General features: G+C 40.5%; 1 protein-coding gene across 4 annotated transcripts in view; it reads left to right on the top strand.

The window, feature by feature from the left end:
• The window catches only part of ASTN1 (astrotactin 1), a 689,393-nt gene that overhangs the window by 421,948 nt on the left and 250,256 nt on the right, over positions 1 to 17,189 (top strand). For 3 of the 4 annotated variants that reach the window (XM_063939709.1, XM_063939708.1, XM_063939710.1), the window contains 2 exons: positions 1,078 to 1,474; positions 14,510 to 14,683. In XM_063939709.1, coding sequence (XP_063795779.1) covers positions 1,078 to 1,474; positions 14,510 to 14,683 — 571 coding nt within the window. The remainder of the gene's footprint in view (positions 1 to 1,077; positions 1,475 to 14,509; positions 14,684 to 17,189) is intronic. The other variant, XM_063939711.1, reaches the window with a different exon arrangement.

Genomic DNA, 17,189 nt, shown 5'->3' with positions numbered 1-17,189 from the left:
CACACAGAGAGCAGTTTCAGCACCAACGTCTGTGGACAGTTCCCCCAGCTCATAGAAATCAGTTTATTACCAGTCTCTTTACTTTTCATCTCTTTTTGTTTCTGTGCAATTAAATGGTATCTTATGTTTAATTAAAATACCCAAATTGCTTTGGATTTGGATGGCATAGTACTTAAAACTACCCAGGTTAAACATAAACCATGCCAGACCCTATCAGATCTATTTCCTTTCAGAATCCAGCTACTGCTAGCTACAGGGTCAGATGTGAACCGATTTTTAATAACAAATCTTAAATCTTATATAGATTGCTAATCAGCAAAGTTTATGTTATCATCCATTTCAATGGAAGAAAAACAAGCCATGCTGACATGGCCGAGATACAGTTAGCGGTTAGCTATACTACTGCCATATTGTATACCTAAAACCTCCTATTTATAACAGTTTCAAATTATTTGCAGCAAGCATTCAGGTGTAGAAGTTAACGAGATTGGATATTTTGTTCTGCTAGGTATACAAACAGGAGCTAATATCTTGTTCTGGTGTAAGCAGCTGCTTTTGTCCTGCTAGCTACACTCGGGGAAGACATATATTTTTCCCAAAATTGATTTTTATGTGTGAATGCCCAAACTTGCATTTTTCATTTTAAAGGGAAGGAATAGTAAAAAAAAGAAAAAGAAAAAAAATATGATGTATGGTAACCGAATATAAAATGTACTGGTATTATAGCCAACGCTTCCCCTTGCAGAACTTACATAAAATAGATCCATTGTTAATTTAATGTAAACAGTGAAAAAGAGAATTGTTTGGCTATTCCTGAGAACTAATTTAACATGTAATACAGAAATAAAGTGATATGATAATAAATCTTGTTCAAGCAGACTTTTCTTTATCTTCTATTATTCAGTTTCAGTCTGCCCGGATATCAAAAGATTTTTATATGGCTGTAATATGCAAAGCATGATTTCAGAAACTCAATTGTTATGTCTGTCTTCTTTGTCCCTAACTTGACTGTTTGCAATGGATTTGTTTCATTCTTAATTTCATTCTTTTCCACATTCTTTTCTCCCAATATATTAGGGTGGAATGATTGCCCTCCTGTTGTGCATCCTGTGCCTGCTCCTCATCTTGTATACAAGACGGCGTTGGTGCAAGAGGAGACGTGCACCACAGCCGCAGAAAAGCGCAAGTGCGGAAGCTGCCAATGAGATCCATTACATCCCATCAGTGCTCATTGGAGGCAGTCACGGGCGAGAGAGTCTCCGCAATGCTCGCGGACAATCCACCCACCCAGGAGGAACCCTCGGCATCCGCGAAACCCCTATCCTTGATGGTTACGAGTATGATGTCACTGAGCTACGTCACCACCTACAGCGGGAATGCATGAATGGTGGGGAAGACTTTGGCAGCCAGGTGTCCCGTACTCTGGACTCCCTTCAGGGATGCAATGATAAGAACACCATGGACCTCACTCCTGGTGTGTGCTCAGTGGCAGGACCCATTGCATTAAGCCACAAGCCAACAAATCCCATGCAGTGGGATTTGATGGTTTATAGCTGGTTTTGTGTCCATGTTTTATGAGCCGATATTTAATTGAGGATTTGGCCTGTTTTGTCAAGAAGCAGGGGAGCTGGTCTCTGCTAGCAGATTATCTCCATGTCACCCAAAGTATAAATGAGTCTCAAATCAGCCAATAGAAATGCATACAAAGATGCATGAGATAGAATGTAATAAGAGGCAAAATTAACTATAACATAAAGAGTATGAAATAAATATAGCACTAAGCTGTGTATCTTTATATATTGAGTTGCATCTACTGTTCCATGGATGTCCTTTTCTACTGAGTGAAAAGGTCATTGGTCAACTTGCCCCCTCCCATTATTTGCTGGTTTGAACCTTGTTTAGGTCATTTGCTGGTCATTTGCTGGTTTGAACCTTGTTTAGGTCATTTGCTGGTCATTTGCTGGTTTGAACCTTGTTTAGGTAATTTGCTGGTTAGAACCTTTTTTAGGTATTAACTCAGAACAGTAAGAGGACATTGAGGCTACATCAGCTCCAAGTGTTACAATTGTTTTTTTCAGGGTTGGATGACATTAGTTCAGTCCTAAAAATTATGTAAAGTTAAACAAAATATTAAAATTACAGCTCCAATTTCCCTCAATTTCAGCACACCACCATCTGGTTTAAATATATATGCATGATTGGAATGGTTCTTAGTACATAACTGGGAAGTATTTAAGTGTTTATACCAATACATTAGTTTTATATTTAGTATATTGTTCTGTTATTTACTAAATGCGTTTTGTTTACAAGATGAGCTTTTATGCATGCATTAAAACTTATTAATATTGATCTGATAAAATAGAGGGAAAACTAGAGCTGTGAGTTTCCTATTTTATTTATTCTGACAATATTATATATATTATCCCATAGTAAGTAGCACAAACATAAAGTTCTGCAGCACACCTCACTGCTGTGCAGTGTGCTCCACCTGAACCATTTGTGGTGTATTGTAATATCTTTAGAACAAAATAGAGCTTTATGTTGTCTTTTCCAGAGCTATAACATACGTGACTGTCACCCTATCCATAAGAATGTTTCCTCCAACCAAATCCAGCTATTAAATACACTCAAAGACACTGTTGTGACACATAATCCATCTTTTAGTGCATAAATAAGGCTAAATGGGTTTGTGAGCAGTTCTTTTGTTCCTCATCAGGGCCAGATTAACAATGGTGCAGATGGGGCTACAGCTCCAGGCCATCATCTAAAAATAGGCCCATCATTATGACAGCACATTAGCCAGCTACCCATACATTGGCCATAAAGCATAAGTATTAAAACTGTATTTTAATTTTTTTCACAAAATGATGCAATTTTCTACTTATATACTTAGGGAGACATTGTGACTGATAGTGTAGGGGTGTACACGCCCACACAGCACTGGCCACACCCACACAGCTCTCTACACACCTCCTCCACTTCCCACAATAGTCCTTGATCATTTTCAGTCCCAGGCCCATGTTACCCTTTATCCGACCCTGCTCCTCACTCTAAATTTTCACCTAATCTTTGTCAAGACATGTCAACATTCCAATACAAATATGTATGTGAAAAACCATGTCCCGTAGATTTAGGGTAACTTTAAGGATGTAGAGACTAGGGTGGTCATTCCAAGTTGATCGCAGCCAGCAACTTTTTGCTGCTGCTGCGATCAACTAGTCCACGCCTATGGGGGAGTGTATTTTAGCTTTGCAGGGCTGCGATCGCCTGTGCAGCCCTGCTAAGCTAAAAAAAATTCAAGCAGAACAAGACCAGCCCTGGACATACTTCTCAGCGATGCTGGAGCCGGCTTTGAAGTCAGACCTCCGCCCTCAGTTCTCCTGGCCATGCCTGCATTTTCTTCTCCACTCCCCGAAAATGGCAGGCAACGGTCCGGAGACGCCCAGGAACGCCTTCTTACTGTCAATCTTCTTGTGGTCAGCTGTGCGACCGCTTTCTTCGTTGAGCGCGACCCAAGTCGCTGGGCAACGACGCACGTGCGCAGTGCGGCCGCCACGCATGCGCATTCCAGACCCGTTCGCACCGCAGCAACAAACCGCTGTGTGCGAACGGGTCGGAATGACCCCTTATGAAACTAAGAGTACTTGTATTTCGATGAATAATGCTTCTGTAGGCTCCTTTTTTGTGCAAATACATTCAATGAGCTGAGAGTAGTTTTGCTTGACTATCGTTTAAAGTGCAAAAGGCATTTTTAAGATTTTATAGCTGGATTTAGAATTTTTCATATAGCAAGATTGCATGTTTTTATTTTCTTTTTAGTGTTTTTGAAAGAAAGTGACTGAATGATTTGCTCTTAAGAACCTGCCCTTGTTTGGAGTGCACTGTCTCCTATTATGCTGTGCTGAAAGGCTGTCACTGGCACGTACAAAGGGAAAAGCTGTTCTGTTTTCTAAAACACTTATGGAAAATGTGTGTGTTACTTTTTTGGGTGCTTTTACTGCATCTATAAAAGCTGTGGGATTTTTTTTCAACCATGTTTCTGGAGCAGTGCTTCCGCTGCCCAAGTGCTCTACGTTCTACTTAAAATTCATGCCTCAGAGGCCTCATTATATGTACAATTCTCCTGCCTGCAGTTCCGTCAATACTAAAAAAATCTTACTTATTACATTCAGTTTAGATTGTTTGATGACAGAACATTAAGTCAACGTTATTGACAATCTTTATATCACAGTTTATAAAGAAATGTTCTGAAAGAACAAACTTTTATTCATGTAAAAGCTAAATGATATCTTCAGAGTTTATGTTTAGCTGTGAAACCCAGGAGGTACTTCCAGTACAGTATGAGGGGTGCGCTGCCCTGTTAGCACCTGTTACTGCCTTGTGGTAGGCATGGAAGGCCATACTGCCTGGAGAGGCACTCAGCACGTCCTTATAATACACACGGAACCCAACATCCTGCTCCCAGACCCCTCTTCTGTGGCGTCATAATATCACACGTGCTTAGGGCAGGAGGCACCAAGGCTTTGCCCATGCCAAAGAAGTGTCCTGCTATGGCCCTGGGCACTGCCTCCCTACACCTATAGTACCCTGTCTTTACACATTTCAGGATTATTTGCTCTACCATGATAGAAGTGAATATAGTGCAAATAATACCTTCCTATTATGAAGGAATGTTCATAAGAAAATAGGTTTGTTTAATAGTCCTTGACTGCATTTCGAATTATCCATAAATCCTCCTAGAATGTGCAGTTTTGCACTTTGGCAAAATCAGGTTGGAAGCCAATTTTAAAAGTATGATCAACATTAGAGTTGAGAGGGACGCACGTCCAAGTTCAACTCTAATTTACAGGGTGGGTAAAAAAAGCTGCACAGTATATACTGTATGCTGCATGCAAAATCAGCCAATATGTTCCCTTCGTGCAAAAAAATCAAATAAAAACAAATACTGTAGCATCTATCATGGTTTATACAAGACCAAATTTGCTCCCTTTAGCTGCATATTCTAATAACTGTAAATGGAGCTGAATGTATTTAAAAGTTATCAATGTGCCTGTTTATGGTACTGAATGTGCCCTCAAACAATGTATGTTTTAGATACTAGATACCAGCCCATCAAAATGATGAAACAACATAGTGTAACAGTAACGTCAGCGCCGACAGCTGTGCATGCCCGAATGGAGCTACACTTGAATTGCTCCATCAGGCACAATCCAGTGGCCGCCGAAGTACAAAACTCTTGAATTCTCCTCCCCCCCCCCCCATAGAGGTCAGGAGCAGAGTTAGCCTATTATTATATAGGATTAATAATGCCATGTTTGTGAGTTACATTTTGAAGATTGCCAAGACATTCTGGAGGTTACTATAGGTTGAGATATAATCATGAACTCAACCGAGAGGCATTAGGTCTCCTAATCACACTCAGATAGGACCTATGGATTATCAAAGTGATCTGTACTGATTGTCTAAGATAGTGAGTTAGTGCAGCAAACCCTGGAACTCCTATTTGCATAGCTAAACAATTGTTAAACAGTAGCTATCCAGCACTATGGAAGGAGGCCCAGAGAATCACTGGCATATTTATAATGGGTGCAGTGTGTGCAGTGCACACAGGCCCCTGGGGTTCAGTGGGCACACACCGTACACCCAGAACCCATTAATTTAAATTATACCCTCCGGAGTCCCACGTAGGCAGCAGCGTTGCAGAAATCATCAGGAAAATAGTGCGGCAGCTATTTTCCCGTCATTTCTCGCATGCACAGTAAGAAAATGACTGGTAGAATGGCTGCCGTGCCATTTTCCCAGAGACCTGCACATGCGACTAGACTCTGGGACAGTGCTAGGGTTCCCTAGTGACCCTAGTGCCCAAGGTCTACAGAGCTGCTGGCTAGAGAGGAGGGGGCCCAGAAAGAGTCTGTACATGAGCCTCCTCCTCTCTTGATGCGCCCCTGCAGTAAATACATCATCAGAATATGCATGTTGCAAAAAGAGGGTGTGGTCTTACAAGGAAGGGGCATGGCCACACAATAGTACCTCCAGTTCAAATGACACCACACAGTAGCACAATCTTAAGCACATTACACCGCCCATAGTATCCTGATTCATATTACAAAACATAGTAGTGTCCCTTATTTACATTATGCTACACAGTAGTACCCCTTATATAAGTAACACCACACAGTAGTTCCCCTTATATACAATGTCCCCAGTAGTGCCCCTTATGTACATTGCCCCCAGTAGTGCCCTTTATGCACAATGCCCACAGAAGTGCCCCTAATACACAGTGCCCACAGTAGTCTGCTTATATACATAATGTCCACAGTAGTAGTGACACTTATGCATACTGCCCATGCTAGTAGTGCCCCTTATACACATAATGTCCATAGTAGCAGGGCCCTTTATACACATAATGCCACAGTAGTAGTGCCCATTAAACATAATGCCGACAGTAGTAGTGCCCCTTAAACATAATGCCCACAGTAGTAGTGCCCCTTATACACATAATGCCCACAGAAGTGACCTTTACACATAATGGCCACAGTAGTAGTTCCCCTTACACATAATGTTGACAGGAGGGGAGGGGAGAGAGGGGGGCAGTGCTGAAGACTGAAGTGCCTTAAGTGATGCTGACTAGACTGCCACTGCTGCCAGTCTGTTATACAAATTGACAGGTGCAGTTGGGAGGAAGGAGGGAACTGACATGGGAGATGACATAAGCAGCACAGGTTGACTAAAGACAGAAGACCTGTGATTCACACTGCCAGCGCCACAGCCTGTCATACAGTTTGACAGGCAGAGCAGTAGCTGGCAGCAACAACAGCAGTAGGGTAGCAGAACAGGGAGAGCACCTCTCCAGCCCAGTGCCTCCCTGCTTTGCATACTTTGAGACCATGTTGTGCCAGCTGTGATCACAGGCAAGGCGGCAGTTCTTCTCTCAGGCTTAGTTATACTGTATATGGCATATCTTCCAATATCTCCTCAGCCCTTCCAAGTAAAAAAACAAGGATCCTACCCTCGCTGAATTTAAACCAGGGACTGCAACTTTATACAGTTTCACCCACAATGTTGACACATTAACTGTTGACATTCTAAACATATTGACATCCTGAATGTCAACATTTTGATGGTAGACATTCTGAATGTTACTGGAACTCATCATCTGTCATCAATTTATAACTAGTATTTAATGATTAATTCATTAATGATCATCCATTATAAACACTAATCTATTGTTAGGAATTTTATAACAATTTTAAAATATATATGCTTATTTTAAATAACGACTAAAGTAAAGTTAAGCACATATTTAAACACGTTATTCAACACTATTAGTTTGTGTCAGGTGTAAAATATAGGCACTATTCAATTACAGTCTATATTGAATATCTGATTTTGTTCCACAAAGCAAGCATAACAGCTCTACTCATTGATGCCAATGCAAATATGCAGAAAAATTATATTTTTACTAAAAAGGTTATTATACGTCAGTCTAATTTTCCATGGGTTATAGACACAACATGAGCTCTACAGATAGACCAAATGTTCCTAAACCAAAAAAACATACCCTCAACTTTCCCAATTCAAAAATACTGACACTCTCAAGACCTCCACTATGATCTTTCCTGCCATGAATACAATTTATAGCCAACCCCTCCCCCAACATCCCACCCCTTGGGGCAGTGGCATAACAAGAGAGGCTGGCTATGGTGTGCAAACTTCACCTGGGCCCCCTCCTCTCCTGCGTTGTACATTCAGCACACTAGGGTCACTAACAGAGACTCACAGAGATTTTCTTACTGAGCATGCGCAAAAAAACAGGAAAATGTCCACCGCGCCATTTTCCTGGTGATTCCAGCAGCGCTGCTGCTGCCAACTTTGGATGTGCAGTGAGGTAATTGACTCAGGAGGCACTGACTAGTACCAGAGCCAGATTTACACACGATATATGAGCCAAAGGGTTCTTGTTGGCATTATAGTTTTGATCAGAGATATGCGGAAAAGATAGGCTGGGGAGGCACTACCTCACCTGCCATAGACTTTTTGCTCCACAAATTTGGCTATAAAAATGATTAGAATAATACAAAGAAGATATTTTAATACAGAGTGATTCAAAAGTCGCAGTGCACCCTTTTGTTTCAAAAACTGTGCAGGAAATGGGAAAACTGAATACTCCAGTAAGGTATAGGTATGGTGGGCTATGTTTTAGGGTATGTTCCGAACATGGGCGCCATCTTGAAATCGGCCATCTTGAATCTAAGTCAGTTTTCCCATTTCTTGCACAGTTTTTGAAACAAAAGGGTGTACTGCGACTTTTGAATTACCCTGTATATTCTTTGTATTGTTTATATATTTTATACAGTCAAAACTCTGATGTATATGTTAGTATAACAGGAAAGGCTCTGCCTCACCTGCCTCAACTCACCGCACATCACTGCTACAAATAGGGGATTACAGAGGGTAAGTATTGAAAACAATGGGTGCAGGGTGTGCGGTGTGGGCCCACCTGGATCCCCGGGGGGCCGAATTCTTATAGTTTCAGTTAGTGTTCAGAAGTCTTCATTGCCTGTTGATATCCTGACAATTTGCACTAATGTCTATATAATCCCCTGTGGAGAAAAACATATAGTGTATGTTGCTATAAGGCTACTTATTGGTTTGGTACAATAATTCATATATTGGTCAATACAGTACGTCAATGTTGATTTTGTTATCCATGAAGTAATTTAATCAATAACTAAGTAATCCATACAATAACGTAGACCGCACCATACTCTAAAAGAGAAATGTCTTTACAAAACAAATATAAATCTATTTTTTTTCTTTTGTTATTCACACCAAAGTTCCATTTTATTTAATTGTATCTAATATTAAAACATTATATGTGGATAAAGAAAGTTATGCATGCATAGTAGTATTATATTCCTGACTAATTATCGATACCGCAGTGTACAAGAGGTGAAAGCTGAGTCTTGAAAATACCAGATGTTATTCTTGATGAGATGCAAATGATGTGATAATGAGTCCTAAGCGAACCCCTTTCGTTGACATATACAGGTGTTAATGGCAGATCATAGCATCACACTTGGAAACTTGCACATCAGTATATTTTAATTTGCCAGATTTCTTGGCATTTGTCTAGATTACCCAAGTATCTGTTTAGGTCTAAAAATAATAATATATAAAAAAAAATTATTCATCTATACAAAAGATAATAATTCATTATTAAGCCCCATTGTGTAATCGGAGCTCAGATGCTACAAATTTGTGGCAGTGTTTTCTGATCAATACATCCTGATTTCAGTGTTCACTCAAATTCCATTAATCTGCTACAGTACGAGTGATCCTATCAATAGCAGGATATTACTTTATAAATAATCAGCGAATCTGTAAATACTTTTCATAAGCATAAATCAATGTTAAAGTGTGTGTGTGTGTGGGGGGAGAGGGTCAGATTAAGTCAATTAAAATAAAATAGAAAGTTTTATTAAGAATTTGAGGCAAAGAGTTACTAAACCACAGTACTATTTAAGATTAAACTCTTGAATTTTGCAACCGGCTCATAGAGAATTGATACGTTACATTGCCATTAGAATTATCAGTCTTGACTATAGGTGGTCATTGGCACCTGCTAAACTACCTAGGCAGGATCTCCTATACATTACATTTCTCATTCTGGTTAATACAATACAGCACTAGATGGTCGATAGTGTACCAAACATAACCTTTCTAATGAACAGTGTAGTATGGTATGCTGGCGGCCGGGCTCCCGTTGACCAGCATACCGGCGCCGGGAGGCCGACCGCCGGCATACCGACAGCGTGGCGAGTGCAAATGAGCCCCTTGCGGGCTCGCTGCGCTCGCCATGCTGTGGGCACGGTGGCGCGCTACGCGTGCCACGCTATTTTATTCTTCCTGCAGGAGGGTCGTGGACCCCCACGAGGGAGAAAAAGTGTCGGTATGCCAGCTGTCGGGATTCCGGCGCCGGTATACTGTGCGCTGGGATCCCGACAGTCGGCATACTGAAGACCACCCATAAAAACAGACCTCAATCAGGTGGCTAGTATATGGGTAGGTCCTCCAATCTGGTTTATAGTGTATGACAGGTACAGCAATGGTATCTTGTACATGCAGTGACCTCTAATCTGGTGGATGGCAGCACCTTCAGTTAGGTGGGTAGTGTATGGCAGGGTTTCCAATAAGGCGGCTAGCATAATCAGCTGACCATCGGACTGGCACTTGCTTGCTACTTTTAGGGGCTTACCTGGCAGCTCTTTAATTAATAATTAAATTGATATAAGAAAACCATTGTGAGTTGAAATGACTGTCGAGCTGTAGCACCAGGATCATATCCAGATGGATGGCTTGTGAGGAATAAACCCCCTTTTTTTTCTTTCATCAAAAATGTGAGTGCTGGTCTTTTTTCTTTTTTTCTTTTGGGAAAAAGTGAGTGTCTATATCAATTGCCAGGACCCTGCACCACCATTTCATCTATATATACTTTTGTTACTGAGTGCTGTCATTTTGCTATGTCTTGTCTTGTATATATATAACCCAGATGGTACTGACCACTCTGCATTATAGTGTTCTCCCTACATATTGAACGTTAGGGCAAGGCCAGAGATTTGAGCAGCTGAAGTGGAGACGCAACACTGTTAGGGTTTTAGCTCTGAAAATCTTACACGGCCCCATCCTGTAACCCCTAAATTGAAGCCTTGTGTGTGACTAACTGGTGACTTATTAAACCATTATGTATGACGAGCTTACAGAAATTATATCTAGAAGTTTCCAATTATAACATTCATAGCAAACTAGTATTTTCCAGGAATCTGGAGATACTGTATACTCTATATATGATATATTATATTGCCCTAGCTTCACCTATATTCACACCTACTGAATGCTGCCAACACTGCTAGGAAGTGCTGCAAGTACTGAGAGAATATCAATTCTGGCCACAGTGAATAATTGGATTTTCATTTAATGAATAATTTTGTCATATTCCAAATGTGAACCTTTCATTAATTAAATTAATACAACAAATGTGCGGGGTTCCCTACACATACAACTGTCAATAAGATATGCCGACAGTGTTGTTAAAAAGTACAGTTGTGGCCATGCTCATCTTTGCTGCAATGCAGCAAGCTGCAACATAGCTTGCTGCATGTCATGCAAGGCTGCGACTAATGCAGCAAGCCGCACTGCAGTAAGATGAGCAGGGCTACATCTGTATACTATCATGTATAAATACTCAAGGCATCACAAATGTATTAAACACACTCCAGTGCCTCCAGGTCACTTTTTCCCACCCAGAAACGCCACAGCCTCCCCCCCACCCCTCCCAAGTTGGTGATGTAGCTGTATGTGGGGCCCCCACTGTGGGGGGCCCCGGTGTTTGCCCCGGTTGTTAGTCTGGCCCCGATGGTTAATCTGGCTCTGAGGGTTAGGATATCCTAATACTGTATGATGCAAGTTACTGCCAGCTGTCAAGGTGCTATAGCGCAACAAGTATAAGCAACAAGTGAAAAATTGTTCTTTGAAAACCCATGATGTGTATATGGAAATAATCTGCTGCTGCTACAGGCCATTGCGTGTAATTACAATGTATTGCTTTGCAATATGTTATAGACACACAGCAACCAAAACAGTTTTCAGTGCTCTATGTATCTAGCAGTTTTCTTATTTTTCATACTTAGAGGGAGGTATATGTAACCTACTAGAGGAGGGTGTGGTTCAATAGATCATAATTAGGTCGACGGTCAATAGGTCGACACCATATGGTCGACATGCATAAGGTCAACAGGGGCAACTAGTCGACATGGAAAAGATAGACAGTACAAAGGTCGACAGGGTCGAAAGGTCAACGTGGAAATGGTCAACACAAAAAAAGGTCAATACACTTTTTTTGAGTGCCATTTTGTATGTTTAACCAACTGTAAGCCAAATTATTGGAAACCTGCAATCTTCCGGGCTTGCTTTAATCGACGCATTTGGCAAGGTACCTCGCTGCGCTCAGCACAGGTTACTATTCCCCATCATATCCACATGGATGGTAAATGATGAAAAAAAACAACTTATGTTGACCATATTTGTGTCAACCATTGTCATTTCGATCTTTTGACCATGTCGACTTTGTGATCTGTTGAATTAATGCCTGTCGACCATATGGTATTGACCTATTGATTGTTGACCTATTGATTATCATTTGGAACCCCTGGAGGAAAGGTACAGAAATGGACCGTAGCAACCAATCAGATTCTTGTTAGCATTTTATAGAATGTACTGGGTAAATGATAAGTAGAATATGATTGGTTGCTATTGGCAATCCACCTGTCCTCTTTAGATGGTTGATACTTTTCCCTCTTAATTCTCTAATTCTCTAAAGGTTTTACCTCATATAACCTTCCCAGTACTCTAATATCATAAGAATCTGCTTCTCCCAAATTCACATTAATCCAAGAACAGATTTTGTGCGGAGATGTTTATATGTCGCTATGTCAAGAACAGTCTGTGTCAATGTCTGATTTTGTAGTGTAATTATTGTATTAACAATTTCTGTTTATATTTGTGGTCTGAGTGCAACTATAAATTAATTGAATATTTATTATCCGTCTCAAGTGTGCAGAATAGAATAGGAAACACTTAAATGACAGTCATAGTTTCTAAGGGCATCTATAGTAAGCCACTTAACGTAGCGCTTCACCACATAAGAGGCTGTGAGGTTTGACAGGAGGCAGCTTAAGTATCTCTTATAAGGAATAACTAATCACTAAGGACAAGAATATTTGACTTAAATATATTTACTCGTCAGTTCTAATATGGCAACTACAGTATGCAGTTATAAAAAAAATTGAGAAACAAACAGTAACAATAGTTTTAATAAGTCTATATATTTACTAATTTGTTTATTTTGTTATTTCTTGGTTAAAGTTGTATTTTTAAATGACATAGGTCCTCTCCGGTAAACTTCTGTTTGTCAGCTCTTTAGCCAAGTTGAGTTTTCTTGTCTCACTTGCACTAATAAGTACTTTTACATATTAGATATACATCAAAAATATTGCTGTTTTGTTGAGGATTTACCTTTTTTTAGCAAAGTATCTCTTCAAAAAGAAAAAGAAAAACCATACAAACCACTGTGGGGCAGATGTATCAAGCAGTGGAAGGAGTGTAACAGAGGAGAAGTTGGCCATAGCACCCAATCGGCATCAAGGTAGCATTTAGCAAGTGCATTCTATAAAATTATAGGTGCAAGCTGATTGGTTGCTGTTGGCAACTTTTCCACAAATCAACTTCCCAAGTCTTTTCATTACTTCATACGCCCTCTGTACTTGATCCACCCCACACTTCCTACAAAGTCAGGGGTACAGGGGTCGAAGCCAGGTCCCTATGGGATATACAAAAGGACTTAAAAAAAATGGATAATCATGGGTTCCCATATTGCACACTTGCTTGGTATATAATATGTTAAAATAGTTTTACGGTAGTGGACAACTATTTCCCTGCAGTCATGTCAAACCTGTGGAATCATTCTGTGGGATCAAGAGCAGTACTGGCAGCATATAAACTGCTTTACGATTCCTCCACCGCAGTAAGATGTGCACTCAGGTTTCATGATGAACAGGCAGCTTTGAACACACGCTAAGAATCCAGCTCCATTCCTACCATATGCATTGACCAATTGTCTTAACCTCTCCAGAATACATGATTAAGCATTGTGGTAGTATGCAGGTTCAAACTATTGTAGTCACTGGGATTCGAGGAGGGGGCGTGGGCGATACGGAGCACCTATTCTTCTGCTTTTCATGCCTAAGTACTTCACTTTGGAAAGGTCTGAACAATTAGGCACTACCAAGGGAATTAATTTCCCCCAACAGTGCTGCAACCTTCAGCGACCATGCCATTGTCTTTCTGCAGCCATTTATCAAATAAATGACTTTTTTTTTTTTTTTAAAGAAAAGACACGGTATACTCTTTTTACTTGTCTCTTGCGGATCTCTGCTAGCGCCATCCAGCCACACTATGCTGTTCTTAACAAAGAGGTGCCTCTCTCCATTGCATTAGTGTAGTTAGGTTTTTTTGTATCATTCAAGATGCATTTCTGCATTACAATTGTGAACCTTTGTGTGTAAAGAGTCCAGTTTATCATTTTTATTTTTGCTTTTTTTTTTTTAGAACTGAACAATTTACTATAATCTAGTTTCGTAGCCAAAGAAATAAACAAACCTCAAAATGTGAGATTCCCCCCCAACAAAATGTAGCTGCTAGCGACCATCCAAAATAATGACACAATCCGCACCTGTATTATTGCTACTTTTAAATATGCGATTAGGGAGTTCCATGCGGCCGCAACAGTCACTACCTGCTAGGATGACAGCTTCTTGGAGTACCTGCAAATATTAGTGTGCTGTTGTTATATTATGTTGTCATTTCAAATGTCCTTGAACGAATTTAAATACCTGCTTTGCTAATCACCTCTTTTATTTTAAAAAATGTTTTTCTTTCTCCCTCTTGTCAGTATTTGCTCTGAATTCCGCATCCACGGGTGGAGACAATGCCAAGATGTCTTTGATGAGCAAGTATAAGGAAAGCATGATATCCAATAACCCAATGGACCACAACAACCAGCCCACAACCCTACTGTCGCACGGTGCTAGCAGCCAGCATAAACGAATCAACAGCAAGTCGCGAGGTGCCCGCGTGTGAGAGAGTCTGCGTGGGTGTATTTCTCCGATTGCGTAAATGCCTGTTTTTGCTAATTAATTTCAGTGCATATGTTGAGTTCAGTATGGGGGAAAATCTGTGCGTGCAAGACATATTTGTTATACTCTACATAAATATGTGTTATTGCATATCACCCATATACTATAGTATTTAGCATGTATTTATGTGTGCAAAGTACATCTCGTCATCTTTTGTTAAGTTTTACCAGGTAAAATCTACTTTCATCAATGGTCTTCTTACTGTTGTTCTCCATAAGGCTGCATTAATAAACACTGTTTCAAATGAGCTACTTTGCGTGCCTTTGTTAGTAGTATGTGTTTGTGATTGGCTAAGGCTCATTATACTGTACATGGCCAGTTTAATTCTGCCTGTGGTACATTGCTCTGGTGAACAGAGTGGAAATGGCGCTAGCAGCAGTAGGGATCATTAAGCCTAGTGATCATTGCTTTGTATGTACACATAGCACCTCAATCAAATACTGTACCTGATGGCTTAGTTGTTTGTTAAATATCACATGGGCAACTATAGCATAGCCTTATTTTCAGTTATGCAACCAAGGCTCCTGCCTATGGCCCAGTAAATCATGAGGGGCTCAGACTGCCTTATACATTTTTTTTTGTTATTTTGTCTGAAAAATGGATGTTGAGGTGGTTAAAACCAGTATTTTGAATAGGTCCTTATGGGGTCTTAAAATAAGCTATAGAGTGTAATCAATAATCATGTTTTTAGCCACTTTCTAATTGTATTGGTACTCTGTAAATCAAAGGCAGTAGAATTTGACGGCAGATAAGAACCTCTTGGCCCATCTAATCTGCCTTAAACACATGTACATACACAAACGTACACACTAGGGTTAATACTTTGGTCCAACTCTCTCTGCACATGTTATATCCCCCCCCCCCCTGCAGTTCACATGGTTTTGCCCATCTGCTAACAAATTTGCTGCTACGATCAGGTCTGAATTAGGCCCTTTGTTGGGAGCCAGTTAACCTACCAGCATATTTTTGTATTGTGGGAGGAAGCTAGAGTTCCCAGAGGTACTCTTTACCCAGACTTGGGCCTGTTGGAGGGGCCCGGGTAGGGACCCAGGTCCCGCTGCTCTCCCCCCTTCCCTGATGTAGACAGCGCTGGTGTGATGCTGGGTGAGAGAGGACACTTGCGGTCTGTTGGCGTGTCCTGGTGCAATATACAGAATGTAATGTACACTGATTGGTGTGATGCTTTCTTCAATCTGTCAGCATTAGTGATATCAGTGACACACTCTCATTTACCCTTTTAATGAATAATTAAGACACAAGAGGAATATACATGTTTCCTATTTATAAAAGCTTCTTAGAACTGTTAATCTCTGTCTACAAGTTGAATATCTTGACTGGGGCTGTGGGAGAGAGACTGGTATTATCCCAGCTTGCTGTCCTTTAATTGGTCTGCTCTGTGCTTACAATTGTATAGAAATAACTCAGCACAAAGAAAGGAATGTAGGAAGTGGAGATTACAGGTTTGTGGGTGCACAACTCAGAGCAGACAGAACCCTTGTTTAGAAGTAGATTTGTTTGGACATTTTTTCAGACTTGTTCAGTAAATGGACTGAGAGCACTGCAGAGAGAATGTCACTGTGTGCATTATAGGAAAATATCTTATTTATATGCATGGTTCATATAATTTACTTTTGTAGCAGGTTTCTATGCATGCTCAGTATGAGTCCTGCCAAAAAAAAACATTAAATACCTGTTTTTATTAAACTGACTGGTAGCCCCCATATTGTCTGGGTGTACATAGTAATGATGTTGTTAACAACAATGTCATTAGAACCTGAGCTGTGAACAGGTCACAACCAATCAAATACCACCCACAGCAGCGACTGCTTCCCCCTCCTGCGTGAATGCGATAAAAGCCATTGTCGGGCAATTAACCCTTAAGGCTACACAGTGGGACCCATACATCTACGATGAATTGTAGCACTTTGCCGTTATCCCAATGCCTAGGTTGGGGGATTGTTAAAATCCCTGATTTGCGGATTCTGACCAAAAGATGATCGAAACCGGCAGGTCTGGGATTTTTAACATGTTTCCCTGATTCCCCGACAGATCAGATCACCAATCGGTGGATCAGATCGGCAAAACGTGGAATCAGGGCTCAGATGGCACTTCAGACAGTGGGGCCCCTAATAAAGAGGCAGGCAGATTAACTATATTTCTATAGATTCATATATATATATATATATATATATACACACAACAAATCTGAGGGCGCTAACAGCTTGTTAATCTATTACAGACAATCTAAATAATTTTAAAATGTATTAATAAAACAGAATTCTTTCTCCATTTCACAGTGTTAATAACATTATCACCATACAGGATGGATATTCAGTGTGACATATATAAATTCCAATATGCACCAATTAGATTTGATCAGATGCAGAACCCAATTCCAATATGCACCAATTAGGTTTGATCAGATGTAGAACCCGA

Source organism: Pseudophryne corroboree, chromosome 9 (assembly GCF_028390025.1).
Source record: "Pseudophryne corroboree isolate aPseCor3 chromosome 9, aPseCor3.hap2, whole genome shotgun sequence".
NCBI classification, from domain to species: Eukaryota; Metazoa; Chordata; class Amphibia; order Anura; family Myobatrachidae; genus Pseudophryne; species Pseudophryne corroboree.
This window is presented reverse-complemented; position numbering and strand designations above follow the sequence as displayed.